This window comes from Elephas maximus, chromosome 17 (assembly GCF_024166365.1).
Source record: "Elephas maximus indicus isolate mEleMax1 chromosome 17, mEleMax1 primary haplotype, whole genome shotgun sequence".
NCBI lineage: Eukaryota > Metazoa > Chordata > Mammalia > Proboscidea > Elephantidae > Elephas > Elephas maximus.
The window spans coordinates 39,546,917-39,562,898 of record NC_064835.1 but is presented as its reverse complement, the minus strand read 5'-3'; the positions used below and the strand labels follow the sequence as shown (position 1 = coordinate 39,562,898).

The 15,982-nt window shown below is 54.6% G+C and overlaps 1 protein-coding gene across 4 annotated transcripts in view; it reads left to right on the top strand.

Moving 5' to 3' along the window:
• Positions 1-4,123: 4,123 nt before the first annotated feature.
• IGSF9B (immunoglobulin superfamily member 9B) overlaps positions 4,124-15,982 on the top strand; it is a 53,341-nt gene continuing 41,482 nt past the window's right edge. For 2 of the 4 annotated variants that reach the window (XM_049857210.1, XM_049857209.1), the window contains exons 1-2: positions 4,126-4,511; positions 14,860-15,057. In XM_049857210.1, the coding sequence (XP_049713167.1) occupies positions 4,448-4,511; positions 14,860-15,057 (262 nt within the window). In that variant the 5' untranslated portion in view covers positions 4,126-4,447. Of the gene's footprint in view, positions 4,512-14,859; positions 15,058-15,695; positions 15,757-15,982 lie in introns of those variants that run through there. The other 2 variants (XM_049857211.1, XM_049857212.1) reach the window with 2 other exon arrangements.

Sequence of the window (15,982 nt, the reverse complement as noted above, 5' to 3'; positions counted from 1 at the left end):
TCCCTTAATCCAGCTGTGGCCTTTAGGGAAAGCTGCAACTGAGCAGGAGAACATGAGATGTTCTGGAGGATATGAATCATAATGAAGCTTGAGTTTAATAAGAAAATGTCTTCAGGAACTTATTTTTGAAGAGAGCAAAGTGGAGTGTTAGAATAGCTACGTGGAGCTAGAAAAATAGATTATGACCAGAGACCACCTGCCCAAGAGACAAGCAGGGAGCTGGGAGAGAAAAAGGCCAAGTAAGGTGCCAGGAAAGTTCTGTTAGCATTTTTGAGCCTAGATGGAAATTTCTTAGGCCAAGAGGTTGTGAGGACCCTGTAAAACTTTTCTGTTCTTCTCCTGCAACAGATCTTAAGATTGGGTATTTTTATTTTGGAAATCCAATCTCTCTGTCCATTTTCTTCTCTCTTTCCAAGTTCTCAAAAAAACAAAAAAAACAAACAAAAAAAAAAACTTTTCTCTGGTGTATTAAGAGAAAACAAGCCCAAGGGATTTACTTCACATAGGAGCTGGATTTTTATAAGAATCAAGAGCACATCTGTTTGTGCCCGGGCCTGGTGGTGGCAGCGCGAATTAAAATGAGAAGATTCTAAAATCCAGAGACTCTCTGTGAAACCCTTTCTTTTTGGAGATTTCTTATACAGTTCATTTTTGCCTTACTTTTGGAGACTGTTTTCGTGGCCAATTATATTATTCAAAATGGCTGCAACATTATCTTTCATCCCACAGGCTCTTCTTACAATGTGATGTTGACCTTGTTCCTGTGGGCACCTACAGAGGTGGGCACCTACAGAGGTGGGCACCTACATGCTCTCCCTTGGAGCTGGGGCAGGTTTTGACTCTGGAAGAAATGATGCTCTGTGCCTACCAAGGCTGGGAAGTAAAGGGTGACATATCTTCTGCTTTGTTCTATTGGGATGCCAGCTCCTGGAACCCATCACCATGCTGTGAGGAAGCCCAAGAAGCCTGTGTAGAGCTTGTGTGGAGAGGAATTGGGTACTTTGCCTGAAGCACTGACCAGCTGTCACCATCAACTTGCTAGCCATGTGAGGAAGACGTCTTGAATGTAGATCTCCTACCCCCTAGCTAAGCTGGTGTCACAGGAAGTAGAGAAGAGCTGTCCCCACCAAGCCCTGCCCAAATGGAAGATCTATGAACATGACTCTTGTTGTCTTAAGCCACTACATTTTGGGATGGTTTGTTATACAGCAAAATAACTAATACAGTTCTCTAATGATATAAATACCTAACATGCTCTTTGGGGTTCATTTTGGGTAAATTGCTTTGACTTAGACTTGCCTCTCTTCCTCACAGGCAGCTGTCACAACAACTGTCCTAACCTAGATTATATACAGAGGTCTTCTGGAACCACTGAGGAAAAGTGAGAGGTGAAAGCCAAGAGTGTTCTGGGGCCACATTTGCTCAGTAATATGAAGAGGGAGCAAGGAGAGTCCCCTTTTTTGTCATCCACCTTTCTCATTTGTCCCCCAAGAGCCTGTGGAGGTATGTGGGCAGGTGCTGGGCATGATTTTTCATAGAGTGACCAATAAGACTAGCATTTTATATTTTCAAGAAATAAACACTTCTGTGAGGTTAAGAAAATATGACAATCACTTCCATACACAGTGTTCCTAGATACATCACTGCATTTATTAGGGACATTGATGATTAATGAGGTACACTTAGGAGGTGCTCATAAGAGTGGCTCATGTTCCTCCCGCAGTGGGCTCTTTCCTTTTGGACAGCTGGGAGCCATGCTTACTTTGAATACTTAACTAGATGTGTCCATGCCAGGGAAGGGCTGTCACCCTTCCTGTGTCCAAAGCTTGGCCATATGCCAATTGGTCTTATTCTTCACTGTGGCCTGATACAGTATGACATGTTTGATGATGATGATAACTTTTCCCTTTGTGTCTCGATTTTCTTCCATTTACTCTTTGCCTTACCATCTTGTTCCATTCTGTTTCCAACAGTCTTATCCAGAAGAAATTTATTCTCCTCCTCAGCTGGTACCTTTGAACCCCTTCCTAACCCAACTCATGCTCTTAGGCTCTTTATTTAGTTTTTATTCTTCCAATAGGAGAGAGCTTAATTCTCTATCAGAAACCACCACATTGCATAGGACAAAGTGGATGGCCAAGTAAATACCAAGATGGATGGGGAGAGCTGCTCCGTCTTTTTCCTTACCCTGCAGGCCACTAGGAGAGTGTTGCTCTGAGACCAGATGCTTCTAACTTCCCTGCTTCTTTAAAACCTAAAAAGGGTTAGGAACTGGGGATGGCCCTTGGGAATCTAGTGTTTCTGTTGAGGTAGGTCATAGTTAGCTGCTTAGCATTTTGGAAAGAGGAGAATCTTGTTATCACCACTTCTGCAAATGGACCCCAGTGAGGATTTACAGCCATAGGAAAGTATGCGTGCCAGGACATATGCACTAGGAAAGTGTGTGTGCATGCACGTGTTGGGGGTGTTGTTATTGGGTATGATAGCTGGGAACGAGTGCATCAAAAAGGTCCTAGAGCTGCCAGCTCACTCGTTATTCCCAATACAGACACCTTGGCAGAGAAAGAGAACCTAAAGCAAAGACTCGGGGAGCAATGGCCCCAGGGTTATTCATCTTGAATATGTTTGGATGAGGTGGAGTGGGTAAGGAAGGTGGTTACTCAAGGGTCCTGGGTCTCTAGATTATGTCCAGAGGCTGAAACTTGAAACTCAGTCTGGATATGAGCTATTTTCTTTATCCCCACATACCAATATGCTTGCTGTGTTGCTGGCAGTCCCAGCTTTTCATTTCCTGGCTGGCAATGAGCTAAGAGGGTCCATGGTTTCAGGGAAGGCTACTCCTTTAGTGTTCAAGGCCGCTTTAGATGCATGTTGTGTGTGTGTATGGAGTGTTTCCAGAAGCAAGTCTCTTCCTTGTTCTTTTGGGAGCTTCATGCCCTAGAGCTAGGGCTTTGTGGCTAATGAGTGCTTTGAGAAAATGAAATTCCTGAGCTTTCCCTCTCTGTCCCTCTCCCTTCCTTGGCCAACAGCCCATCCTAGGGAGCTGTGCTCCTCTCATCACTGCTTTCACTCCTTGAAAGAACAAATATCTTCACTGCAGCCTCAGAGCACTGGTGTGAGGTGATTATTTGTAGTAGATGTTTCCATGACACTCATTTATTTCTTCTGCAAATAAAACTGTATTGGGGGAGGGGATGAGGAGAAGTGAAGGTAGAGAGAAATGGAAATATGAAGACCTTCCAGTTTTCTCACCTATCTGCCTCTGTAGGAATAAGTAGCCCCATTCCCCCTGCCTGAGTCCCTCCATCCTACAGCCCTAAACTGCTCCCGGATCCATCTTGGCTTCATGCTGCTGAGATGAGAACAGGCTCTGAGTAAGGTGACGAGGGGAACAGTCATGTGCATGAGGAGGCGGCCTTTTTCAGAAGGGAAAAAAACTTTCATTGCTCAGAGTTGAGCGTTAGCAATGATGAGCAACGGTGACCTGCACTGGGGGTGGCAATGTGTGCCTCGGTGCGCCAGAGTGGGGCTGTGTGACTCCGGCAGCTGAGCCAATGACTCATCCTAAATTTCAGCCACTTTCAGAGGTCATTTTAGTCATCCCCCTGCTTTCAGGCTGGATGGAGCCACCTTGACATCACGTTCTGGGTAGGGGCGTTGTTCTGAGGGATGAGTGTTGGCGAGCGGAAGGGATTGGGGGTGGGGAAGGAAGCGCGAGACCTCTTTGAAAAAATCTCTAGCACAGGACGTTCCCCAGCTTTCCCAGGCTGCCCATTCCTGGGCTTTCCTCACTGAATCCGCACCCTCCTCCTGGGAACTGCTTTTTGCTGGATGGGAACCGGATGTTGGGTTTCCTTGGGTGGGCGGGGGCTCGGTCCTCTCAGACCTGTCAGGGATAATTGAGACTCCCAGGGTTTCAGGCGCACCGCGGAGAAACTACCGTTTCCTTCCCCAGAAACTTGCCACGCAGTGTGAACAGAGAACAGAAGAAGAGAGCAGAGACGCTAAAACGCCTTCTCCCAGGCAATGCGCATGATTCTGCGGCTGTGTGCTCGCCACACGTCAACGCACCTTGAAACCCGGCTCCTCTCCTGCGCAGCGCGACCGGCAGATGTCGAAGCCAATCGGCTCCAATATTTGTGGGCAGTAGCCAATAGCCGGGAGGCGGAGGCGGCCCCAGAGATCCCGGCCCTGCTAGGCTTCACCCCGGCTCGCTCGCTCTGCCAGCGCTCGTAGTGCAGGTGCAGGTGCCGCTGCCGCTGGGCCCGGAGAGGCTGCGCACGCTGAGGGCATGGGGAGCGCGGCGTCCGGGCTGCAGGAGGACAGGCGCAGGACGTGAGGCTGGCGTCCCGGCTTCTTAACGCGCTGGCTCCGGGCATGAGCGGTCGGCGGGAGCAGGAGCGCTCCTGAGATAGGATGACGCTCGGGGCTGGCGGGCGGTAGTACTATGATTTGGTATGTGGCCACTTTGATAGCAAGTGTGATCAGCACCAGAGGTCTGGCCGCTCAAGGTGAGTTGAAGTGCAGCTCGCTCCCCTGTCCGCGCCGGGCGGCTCGGCCCCTGTCCTCTGCGCGCCGGGCCCGAATCCCCGGGCGGAGCGCCGGGACAGATGCGCTGCCGCCACTTCGAGTGCGGGGAGGTTCCGCGCGGGCGAGGCGCGCCCGGGGCGCTGCCGGGGACCGGGGTTGCGGGCCGGAGGCGGCGGGCGGGGCGGATGCCCTGCTGCCCTGGGGCTGCTGGGATATTCGGAGAGGGATGCGCTGCAGCGTCCGGATCGGGTTTTCCACCGTCGGCCCTCCGGGCTTTTAGTCGGCCTGTGGAGCCATTGCCCCTAGAGTGAGAGAGTCCTGGGGCTCTGGGAAGTGGGCTCGCGGCCTCTGCCGGGGCTCGCGGGCAGTTGCAGGTGATTTGGGCAGGCAGCCTGCTGTCGAGCTCCGCGCCCCCGGCCGCTCTCGGGAGGAGCCCCTGCTTTCGGCCGCGCGGCCGGTGCGCTTAAACTCTTCTCCGGGGACAAGCGGTGCGCAGCCTGCTGGCGGCAGAGCTCTGCACCTTGGCCCTCCTAGCTGCGCCCCACGGCAGCTGGAGGTTCGATCGCCTCGTTGCCTTGGCAAGGGGGGCACACGGAGCCCCGAGAGAGGAGGAGAGCTCGCTAAGCCCGAGGTTCCCCAGCCAGACCCGAGGAGCATCCGTTTCTGGCTTGCCTGGGGCGGCGCCCTGCCTATTTTTACTGCATCTGTGCCCCAGCCAGACAAAAGTTCCCCGGGAAGGAGCAGCAGTCGGTGGACCCCGAGTCCCTTCCTGGGCTGGGAGGCCCGGCTGGCTGCGGGCGGGGCGGGGGGGATTCCCTCTGCTAGAACGCAATGCGGAGGTGGGATGCTTCTCTCACCGCTTTCCGCTTCTGAGCTGGGGAAGATGCAAAGGAAAGATGCAAGGGAATTGGGCGATGCGTGCGTGAGCACACCGGGATTGCTTTGGTGACGGGCAAAGCGACCTACAAGCCTCTGGGTGGCACCCTGGCTCTTGGCCCTTGTATGGAAGTTGGAGCGGAGCCTGAGGATGCCACGACTGAGTTCTCGGTCTCGGCGCGCGTCGCCCGGCTGCCGGCAAGTTCACAGAGCCGCGGTGCGTGGGTGGGAGCCAGGAGACAGGACCCTCCAACGAGAGACCCCACTCCCCACGGGGTGGGGGCAGAGTGGTCGGCAGGAGGCGCCTTTACAGGGTCACCTTGTCTGTGTGTGTGTCGGGTGGTGGGGGGAGTGATTTGAGAAAGTTCTCGGAGTGGAGTATCTCCCTTCTGCTCCGTTAGGCTCTGAACACAGGCCCAGGGAAGGGCGAAGGCAAGGGTGATTTTGCTAAGTGGCCTGTTGCTCTGGAGGATTAAAAAATTCCCCATTTCTTAGGTGGGAAAACGGAGGCCTGGGTGCCTGCAATAACTCATGGAAAGCGTGTGAGGTGAATAGGCTTCGTGCTTCGGCATCTGTCTCTCCAGCCTCAGCTTCACCCCCCCAGCCCCCCTTTCCTTACAGCCTCCTGGTGTCTTCTTCCTCCTCCTCTGCAGTTTTTGGTATCTTCCTGTTGTGGGACCCTTGCCGAAAGGATATGCTGGACCTTAAATTGAAAAGAGACACCGAAGGAAGGCTCTGAAATTGCCTCCAAATCTGAGAAGTCAGGGTGGGAGGAGTGGGCTTTTGCAAGTTTAAGTACAGAATAAAGTAAAACGGGTTTACACTGCAGCAACACATAGAATGGCAAGACAGGAGGAAGGACTTCACAGCACTGAAGGTTGTTGGGGTGAAGGTTATGCCTTCTTTGGGGGTGCAGAGAGATCCTTCTTGCTAGGATGCTTGCCCTGCATTCCTGCCTGGCAACAGGGGGCTGACCTTATTAGTCTTTTTTAGCTTAAAGTGGCCCTATGTGGAGGTTAAGGACTGAGGTCTAGAGTCAGATTACCTGAATTCAAATCCTGGCTCTGCCACTTGCTGACCCTGTGACCTTGGACAAGTTGCTCAGCCTCCCTAAATGTCACTTACCTGATCTCAGGGGTTTTGTGCATGTGTTTGTGACTATTAGTGCTTTAAAAAATGAGTATCTACTTGTTATATAGTAAGTACTCACTAAATGTTGTGTTATTTCAGTATCTCTGGGAATCTAGGTCCCCTGTTGGGTTTCTTTCCCTTGGTGGTTCAGGGCATTGAGAGCTGGGGATATGGGGTGGGGGGGGGGGGGGAGTCCAGAAGGCTACATATGTTGTATGTCAGGAGAAACCTTGTCTGTGGGGTGGGGTACCAGTCTCAGGGCTGCGTGGGAATCCTTGGAAAGATCTGCAAAGCTGGGGAGCAGGGAGCACAGGAGGCTAGCTCATGGTACAGCCTCCTGAGGAGGGAGGAGGGCCTGTGTGGCTGGCTTTTGCTTCCATTAGAAATAATAGACAGTGAGCCTGTGCTGGTGAGGGTCTGTGGGAGACTGTCAGCCCTCCTCTGACTGGCAGAGCCGGACTTCCTGGGGGATCCCTGAGGCTATTGTTGAGGTCCTGAAAGGGGGAGCTTGGCTGCAAGTAGAGGGGTGGGAGGGGATGGGTCCTTGCAGTGCTGGGTTGTTGGTTTGGGACTCTATCAAAGGGAACTCAGAATTTTCTCAGGAGACCTGTGGGTGGAAGACAAAGGTGGGATAGAGTCCTTTTCACTTTAATTATGTGTATCTGGAGGGTGCTTAAGGTTGAGTGGTGAGGTTGGGGAGGATGTGGAGGAGACAGGGACAGAGAGATGCGGGACAGCCTGGGAGATGTTGTTTGGAGTGTCAGTATCCTAGATGTGTGCCTGGCACACCTGGGAAGTTCCCCACTCAGTGAGGACTCGGGCCATGTCTGGTTGATGCTTGGCCTTGGCTAGAGGAAGGGAATATTTGGGCCTTTATTCCCAACACTGCCTCCTCCTGCCAACCACTGATTCTGAGTATATTGTCCCCAAATAAAGCGGGGTTCTGACTGAGGGCCTGGTGGTAGTTGGACCGTTGCCCTCTACTCGATGCCAGGCCTTGACCTCCCTCCTTCCTTTTGGCCATGGAGATCAGAGGGAGGAAGTTTAGACCTGGAGGCTGCTGGCAGGATCCCATGGACAGCCTGGAAGTCAGAAGATGTGGCCAGGGGTGTGTGTGTATCCCCAGTGCATGCAAGCCGGGGGCAGGGATATCTACAGCTCAAGCCCAGGAAGAATTGGGGAGGACACGTCAGAAGGGGCTGGCTGAGGGCAGGGGAAGAATCCATTTTCAGCTGCTTACTTGTGGCCCTGCATATGCAGTGGTGGCCTGTTCATGGTCTGAGACCTACTGGGATCTGTTTACCCAAGAAGCAGAGGCTGCTCGGCTGGGGAGTGCTCAAACCCAGCACTGGCCTCCCTCCCTGTCTCCTAGTACCCTCGCCTTTTCTTGTTCAGCTCTGCTCTCTCCTGATGCCAGCTTTTCCTCTGTGCTCCCAGCCTGCCCTCCTGGCCAGGGCACCAGCTTGCAGAGCCCAGACTTCTGCTGTGTATTCTTCCTGGGCCTCTCCTCAGGCCCTGCTAGGTGCCTGCTCACAGCCCAGAGCCTTCCTATGTGCTCATGGGGTGGGGTGGGGTGGGGAGGAAGTCCCATGGCGGCGGGAGGGCGGGGGGCAGACCTGGAATTTCCCAGTAGCTCTCTTCTCCAGAACCTCTCCCCTTCCCTCAAACATCCTTAGGCCTTTACAGGCTGTGACAGAGGGTCCAAGGAGAGTGCTTCCCTTCTGTCTGCTTCCTGGGGCGGGTTGAGCAGCTTGTTTGAGAGTGAGTCTGGATTGTGAAAGAGCAATAATGAGCGAGAGCTCCCAGCGAGAAGTGTGTGTGTGTGCGCGCGCGCCCGCGTGCATGCGTGCGTGTGTGTGCGTGCATGTGCGTGCGTGAGTGTGTGTGTGTGTGTACGTGAAGTGTGGTGGGATGGGGAGGGAGTTAGTGGAGCCTCCAGGGCAGAGATTTCTGCAGGCACAGAGTGGGGAGCCACCCTCTGAAAGATCTGGCTCCTTGCTTGCTTGTCTTCTCACCTGCACCTGAGTCTAGACAACCCAGTAGTCTCTGAAGCTCCAGGATACAGGACTTTGGAAGAGGGAAGCTTGAGTGGGGCAAATGAGGCACAGCTCAGCAGAGGCTGAAAATTGGTCTGCTTTGTGGCAGGGTGGGGGGCAGCAGAGTGGGTGTGGGCGCAGTTCCCCATTGTCTGGGTGCTCACTAGCCCTGAGAAGGGATGGACCCCTGGGGGAGGGGAAGGATGCCCTGGCTGGAAAGGCAGTTCATGGCCTATGTCTCCTCAGGGCGCTGCCCAGGGTGCAAGCCCAGTCTGCCAGAGTCATTGACCTATTTTTCTTAGGAGTCTTCCTTCTCTCTGTTTTCCCCTGAGTGAGTAAGCGGGAGAGTGATGGGCAGAAACTATGCCTTCCCTTCCTAAGGTTCTGAAGAATTCCACGTGGGCCAGGCATAGGAGGGAGGTCTGGCCAGTCCGACTGTCCTAAGAGAAGTGATGGTGAATAGCCCCTCCCTGCCAGTCCTCTGTCCACCTTCCTCCGTTACAGGCACCCACCTAGTCAAGGGGGGCACACAGCTGGCACACAGGGTCTCCTCATGAATTGTGGAGGTGAGTCCTATCCTTGTTTTCTGGCTTCAGAGCAGGGACTGGTGGTGCTTCATCCCTGAGTAGGTTTGGGGCTTACACTGCCCACTTCCTCACCCCCACCCAAGGAGAAGGACCTAGGAACAGGCCTGCCTGGGTCCCTCAGCGGTGGAGAGGGGTGTGTGGTGGCTATGGCTTTGCCTTTCTGACTAGGAGCCATTATGGGAGCTGAGCTGAGATTGAATTACTGACTTCCTTCCTGCCAGCGGCTCCTGGGGAAAGGGCTCTTGGAAATACAATCTAGTGGAAAGCAAATTAAGGTTGCTAATAGCATCACAGTCTCATGCGCTGCTGGAGGGAGCCCCTTTAAGGGGTTAGTGGGGAGAGGCCCCCACAAAATGAAGGGGGCCTTCTCTCCCCAGTATCTTGGCAGTGTACACAACTGGGAGATTTCCTGGCAGGGTCAGTCTGGAGCTCACCTGACCTCTGACCCCACCTGAGAAATTGGATGGGGGAGGGGCTGGAAGGGCTGTGAGGGCACCAATGGGGAGGCCATGGAGAGGAAGGATCTCTCCTCTGAGGAATTGCCTGGGGTGGGCGTGGGGGTCCCAGAGGCCCTCTACCCACCTGCCGTTTGAGAAGAACACGTGCCTGGGCATCATGGTTGTTTTGGGCACAGGCCTCTCCTTCAGGGTGTTACAGGGCCTCATTGAGTGTGCCGGCTCTTGGAATCTCCTGGAGCCTCCTGACTTGTCTGGGAGGAGGGATTGGGGACCATTGGGGGCTGTGCCTGTTTTGGACTCAGCAGGGATTATTTTTAGGCTGGCAGATGGAGGTGGCGGTGGCTGTCGTGGGTATTATTAGACAACGGGCCTGAGGTTTGGAGTCTGGTGCCCAGAGAAGGCGGGGGAAGGAGGCTCCAGTGAGACTTATTCATGAGGTAGAAGCAGTGCTCATACCTCATACCCACCAGCAGAGGCCAGGGTTTCAGGCACCAGTGCTGCCCAGAAAGAGCGTGCCCCAGGGCCAGTCAGCAGCTGCCCTCTGAGACAGGCCTGCCCTGTAGTCCCTTCTGGTCCTCTCTGCTGCTTGCTGGAGCATGGGGTGGGGAGCGGCTAGCCCCTAAATCAATGCTTCAAGAAAGGAGAGGGTGGGGGCTATTTTGGGGTTGCCCTGGAGGCCTGGCCTTGGTTCCCTATGCCAGTGGTTGGGCATGGCAGTAAGGGCAAGGAGGAAACCTTGCCACCTGTTATCTGAGGAACGTTGGATGAACCATTTAGCCTCCTCATTTGCTCCTTTAGAAAATGGAGATAGTAGTACTTCCAGCAGGGGAAATATACGGAATTAAGTGAAAATTTCTGTTGTGCATCCTCTGCAGAACCTGGTAGTCAGTAGGCATTTACAGTATGTAGCTTGCCTGACAGCTGCAGCTTTCTCTGCCCTGAGTCCTTCACCCTCTCGTGGTGTTCATTGTTTCTTGTTCCAGTACCCTCCCCTCCCTAGCCCTGGTGGAAGAGCTGCCAGCCCCTGGTGGCTTTTGGTTCTCTGCCCACAGGGGTGCAATGGCAGCCTGGACTCACTTCCCACTGGGGGCCACCTGGCCTGAGAGCAGGAGATTTGTATTCTGTGGGCTTCTCAAAAGGTCAGCCAGACTGCGGGGCCCCCACCTTCCTGTGCTCTCCTCCCATCAGGCAAGCCACTCGAAAGCAAGCTGGGTAGTCCCCCAGTGCAAGCTGGCCAGGCTCAGGTGCTACTACTTCCTGCCTTCTCTGGAGAGGTGTGTGAAACCTTGCCCCTTACAGCCTCGTTCCCACTGTCTCACCCCTGCGAGTGTCAGGTTGCCCCTCAGAGGGAGAAGCCTGGGGTGCTTTGCAGCAGGTCTCCCCTGAGCTGCTGCAGGCTTCTGTGATAGAGGGAAGGGTCAGTGGGTTCTTCCTCACTCCCAGTCCCTCCCCACCTCAGGCCACTGTCCATCCTTCTCCTGCCCCCTACTCTCCCTGACCCCTTCCTTCCTGCCCCCTTCAGAATAGGGGGTAAGTCGCTCCAGCCAGCCCCACTGGGAGAAGCCTGCCTGCTCCTGGTCAGCCTGGCTCTGTCTGCCCTCTGGTTCTTGGGCACCTTGAAGGTCTGTAGCTCTGTGTCCCAGTGCCTTGTGCTCCCTGTCTCCCTGCGTGTCCCCTCCTCCTGGGTGAGGGCAGCATGGACCAGTCCGGACTATATCTGTCTCTGTGTCTCTCGCCTTCCTTCTGACTTGCTTCTTGAACCTCCTTAACACCTACATTTGGGTTTGGCCTCCTCCTATGCTTGAGTCTGCCTATCTCTTCTCCTCCAAGCCCCACTTCCTCTTTACTGCAGCCTGTTTACTTTGCTTAGCTTGTTTGGGGAGGGGAGTGGCTTTGTTTGTTTGCACTGAGAGTTGTTTTTTTTTTTTCCTTTGGAGAAAGTGTTTTATTAGACATACTTTGGCACAGAAAGGATCAGGCGTAGGGAGAAGTGTTTGTGGGTGATAGAGTGAGAGAATGTGCTATTTGTGTGTGTGTGTGTGTAGTCAGGAGATGGAAAAAAAATCAGTAAATATTTTAGGGTTCAGGAAATCAGGAGTGTGGAGACTGTGACGTGGGCTCCTACTCCTCTGTCCTTTTTTAGGGAGCTCTATCTCCTTTTGTGGAGCCCTGGTGGCACAGTGGTTAAGAGCTTGGCTGCTAACCAAAAGGTTGACAGTTTGAATCCACCAGGGGGCTCCTTGGAAACCCTATGGGGCAGTTTTATTCTGTTTTGTAGGGTCGCTGCGAGTTGGAATCTACTCTACAGCAACAGGTTTGGTTTCATCTCCTTTTGTCTTGCTTGTCACCTCTGGAATGCTTATCTCTTTGAGCTGCTTTTCTGGGTTGAAAGGGCTCTTGGGCTCTTGAGAAGAGATGCCAGAGTGGGGCCCTGTGGCCTTGAGAACACAGTCAGGGGCAGGGAGCTGCGCTGGGAACCCTGGAGCAAGGCTGGGGCTGGGGAGGTGTGAGCTGCACCTCATTACCTATGCAGTGAGAATGAGGCAGTGCTAGGTGCAGATGAGCAGCCAGGCTGTGGGAGCCCAGTGTCAGAACCAGCCTTCTTTCTCACCAACCTGCCTCTTGCCATCCTGCTCCAGCATTGCCCCCCGGGCACCCTCCACCCCAGCAGCCTGAGCTGTTCAGATCAGAACTCTGCTGTTGGAAGGTGGGCAGCCCCCAGCCCCAGGTGCCAGCCTGTTTCCTGGGGCCTCTTCATCCTAGCCCCTAAGGAGAAGCCTTGGGGTAGAGCCGCCTTCTCTGTACTGCCTGTCCCCCACCCAGGTAACCTGCACTTGGAATACCTCCCACTTTCCTCGGGGAATATCTACCACTTTCTCTTTTATTTCCTCCCAAGTCTGTGCGTGCAGCAGACACTCACATGTGCACACACACACTCTCTCACACCTCCTTTGCTGAGCGCTACACACACACACACACACACACCCCCTCTCAGGCACTCTCAGTGCCTGCTGCTTTCCTGTCCTTCCTGGGTCCAGTTTTATCTGCCTTTGTGTGTGCTTCTGGGGGCTGGAGGCAGGGACTGTCCCTGTCTGGGTGCCCTTGGGGCTGTGGGGGAGGGGCTGCTGCAGCTGGGCCCTCTCCCTGTTTTCCCTGGGGGACTAGAATTCAAACTTAGCCCAAAGCAAGGTGGTGTGTGTGGGGGGGGTGGGAAACCTGCTGGGGCCTCAGGCAGGTGAGTGCCACACTCTGCTCCAAAAATACTCTAATCTTAGCTCTTTCTCTGGAAAACAGTGATGTCACCAGTAGCCAATCAGCTTCCTGAAGGGCTTGCTGCCGCCAGGGCCTCCCTCTCCTCCTTGCAACTTGCAGGGAAGGAGAGGGAGAGGAAAAAGGGAAGGGGAGGGAGCTCTGGAAGGAGAGATACACAGAGACCCACAGACCACATACACACAGACCCAAACACAGACACATGCAGAGACACAAGGGTCCCTCTGCATAACAAAGCAAAGGTGCTTCCTAGGCACAGGCAAATCAAAATCCAGGTACACCCCCTACACACACACACACACACACTCACACACATACACACGTGCACACACATGCACACACATGCACATACACACACAGAAACTGGTAGAGACAAAAACTGGTAGAGACATAGAACTGGGAGAGATAGGCAAGTAGGCAGAATCACCCACGTGGAGGGGGAGTTAGAGAGAAAGAGACAGAGGACATTGATGGAGAGAGGTGAAGATGGAGAGACACAGAGATACGGAGGAGTGTGAGAGAGACAGCGGGACACAGAGCAAGAGGGAAGGTGAGAGTGAGAGATAGAGAGACAGAGACAGGTAGTCAGAGACAAAGACAAGAAGCAGAGACAGAGACAGAGAGAAGGAGGGAGGGACACATGGGTGTCAGAGACACATGAAGAGGCAGACCCAGAGCTGCCCTGAGCAGACCCAGAGACCCCTCTGTGGGCACTCAAGGTTGCTCTCTAGGTTGTACTGCTTTGGTGCATGGCTGCTGTCCTAGGTGCTGCCCTGTGTGGCCTGGAGGGTGACTTGCAGAACGTTGGTGGCCCGGCCTTAGGCAGTGCGAGGGAAGGCAGGCTGGAGAGGCATCTCCACAGCCTGACTCTGAATGGGAAGTGATCTGGACAAGGTGACCTTTTGAGCCTCCTGGCCCTTCTTGGCATGGAGCCTGGAGGGGAGAGTGTCAGGCCAAGTTGGGGGCCACAGCCCCTGTGCTGGTCCTGTGTGTTGGTCCTGCAGGCAGCTAACCTCTCTTGTCTGCCTCCTTCAGCTTGTTGGTGGAGGTGGTGGTGGGTCCGTCCTTGCTACCTCCTTCCTGTGCCCCTCGCCTGCCAGCCAGGACTGCTCCCACCAAGCTGTTTGTGTATTTATCCTCTCTATGGGGGGGAGGTTCCCTCCCTTGCAGGAGCTTGGCAGCCCCCAGGCCCTCCTACTCTGTCCCAGCGCCCTGCTCCCCTAGGGTGGTGTCTGATGGCAGCGGGGCTTGGAAACTGGAGTCCATGCCCCTCCCATGCAGCCCTCTCCCATATCTGGCTGGCAGCAGTGGGCAGGAGGAGGCAAACCTGAAGGGTTTCCTGGTAGGTTTGATGCAAGCTGCCTCTGCTTAGCTTGTTAGTAATCCCACATTCCTGTGGAGTCCACGTCTTGTGCTGGGAACATCAGGTTGAACGGGGCGGGATGGGGCCGGGTCGGGGAGGGGGTGAAAGCGGGGAGAGCTGGCTCTCCCCCCTTAAAGCTCTAGTGGGGAGTGTCCCTGGGCAGGCCCAGAGTCTCGTGAAGAGGCTGAGCTCCCCCTTCCTATTCTCAGATTCCTTGTAATTCCCGGGGTGGGGGAAGGAGGGAGGGTGTCAAAGGGTGAGGCCAAGATTATGACTGCTGAGCTTTGGGATGGGGTGGGGAGAGGTCTGGCTTGTAGGATCGAATAGAACTGCTTCCCTGCTCTCTTCTCCTTCCTTCTGTCCTAAGGTTTGTTGGGGCAGAGGGTGGGGGGCAGAGTGCGCACTTGGCATCCTCTGGAGAGCGTAGTGAGGGTGGCAGTGGACAGCCCGGCCTGGGAAGGGGTACGGTGATGAGGTGAGTGAGAGGAGCTGTTGGGGGGGGAGTGACAGGAGGGGCTCCTATGAAGTGGGCGGGGGCTGTCTCTGGGGCTGCTAGAAGGAGGGTCTCTCCTTTCCTATGTCCTGACGACTTCTCTGTCCCCTGTCAGTCGCCCACGGACTGCGCGAGGAGCCTGAGTTCGTGACTGCGCGCGCCGGCGAGAGCGTGGTCCTGAGATGCGACGTGATCCACCCGGTGACTGGGCAGCCCCCGCCCTATGTTGTGGAGTGGTTCAAGTTCGGGGTCCCCATTCCCATCTTCATCAAGTTTGGCTACTATCCTCCACATGTGGACCCTGAGTATGCAGGTAAGATTTGGGTCTCCACTTGGTTTGGTTTGACAAGTGCCCTGGCCTCTCCTCAGGTCCACGCTTCTATTGCTTCTCATCTCTTTCCGACTGGTCTGTTATCTCTGGGTTTCACAGTCTTTGCCTCTTTCCCTCCTTTTGGCTCTAAAAAACCAAATCAGTTGCGGTGGAGTGATTCTGACTCATAGCGACCCTTTTGGCTCTGGAAGGTTTTAATTAAGCTGTGGGGAGAGGAGGGGTTAGGCGGCCGTTAGACATAAAGCCCTTCCCAACAGCACAGCCTAGGGTGTGGGGAGAGGCAGAGGGAGAGGAGGAGGGAGAGGCCCCTGTCAGCTGGAGTGAGGCAGGAGGGCAGGAGAGCAGCTTCTGTGGGAAGGAGCTGGGTCAGGGCAGAGCTGCCTTTGCCAGGTGTGGCTGCACCTTCACCTACTTCCTCCCTCTTGGCTCCAAAGCTGGGGGACTTGTTCCATCCTTAAGTGTGAGTATGTGTCTCCATCTCCCCCTCAGCCGCTCCCCCGCAACCCCGTCTGTGGCACTGGCAGGTGCCTGGCCTCTTTGTCTCCTTGGCCACTTGATTGTCCCCTCCTCCTGGCCCCGTTTGTATCTTGCTCCGCAGTTACTCCTGCCTGCAGTGGTCTCACTGTCTGTGACTCACTGCCAGCTGCCTGCCCGCCCGCCGACCTGCCAGGGAAGAGCGCTGTGGGTTGTGCCTGAGTGTGCTTGTGCGTGAATGCCTGTGTGTGTGTTTGTGTGTGTTGGGGTCCAAAGGAAGGGAGGAAGCAGGGAAGACGCTGCTTTCATCTTTACTTTTAGCTTCTGAACTCCTCATTGCATTTCTCCTAGAGCGCTTCCATTTCTGCCTCTTTCTCTCCTTGCCTGTGTCTGTCACTCTCCTTATGCCACAGTTGGTTTTGATTGGTTTTGT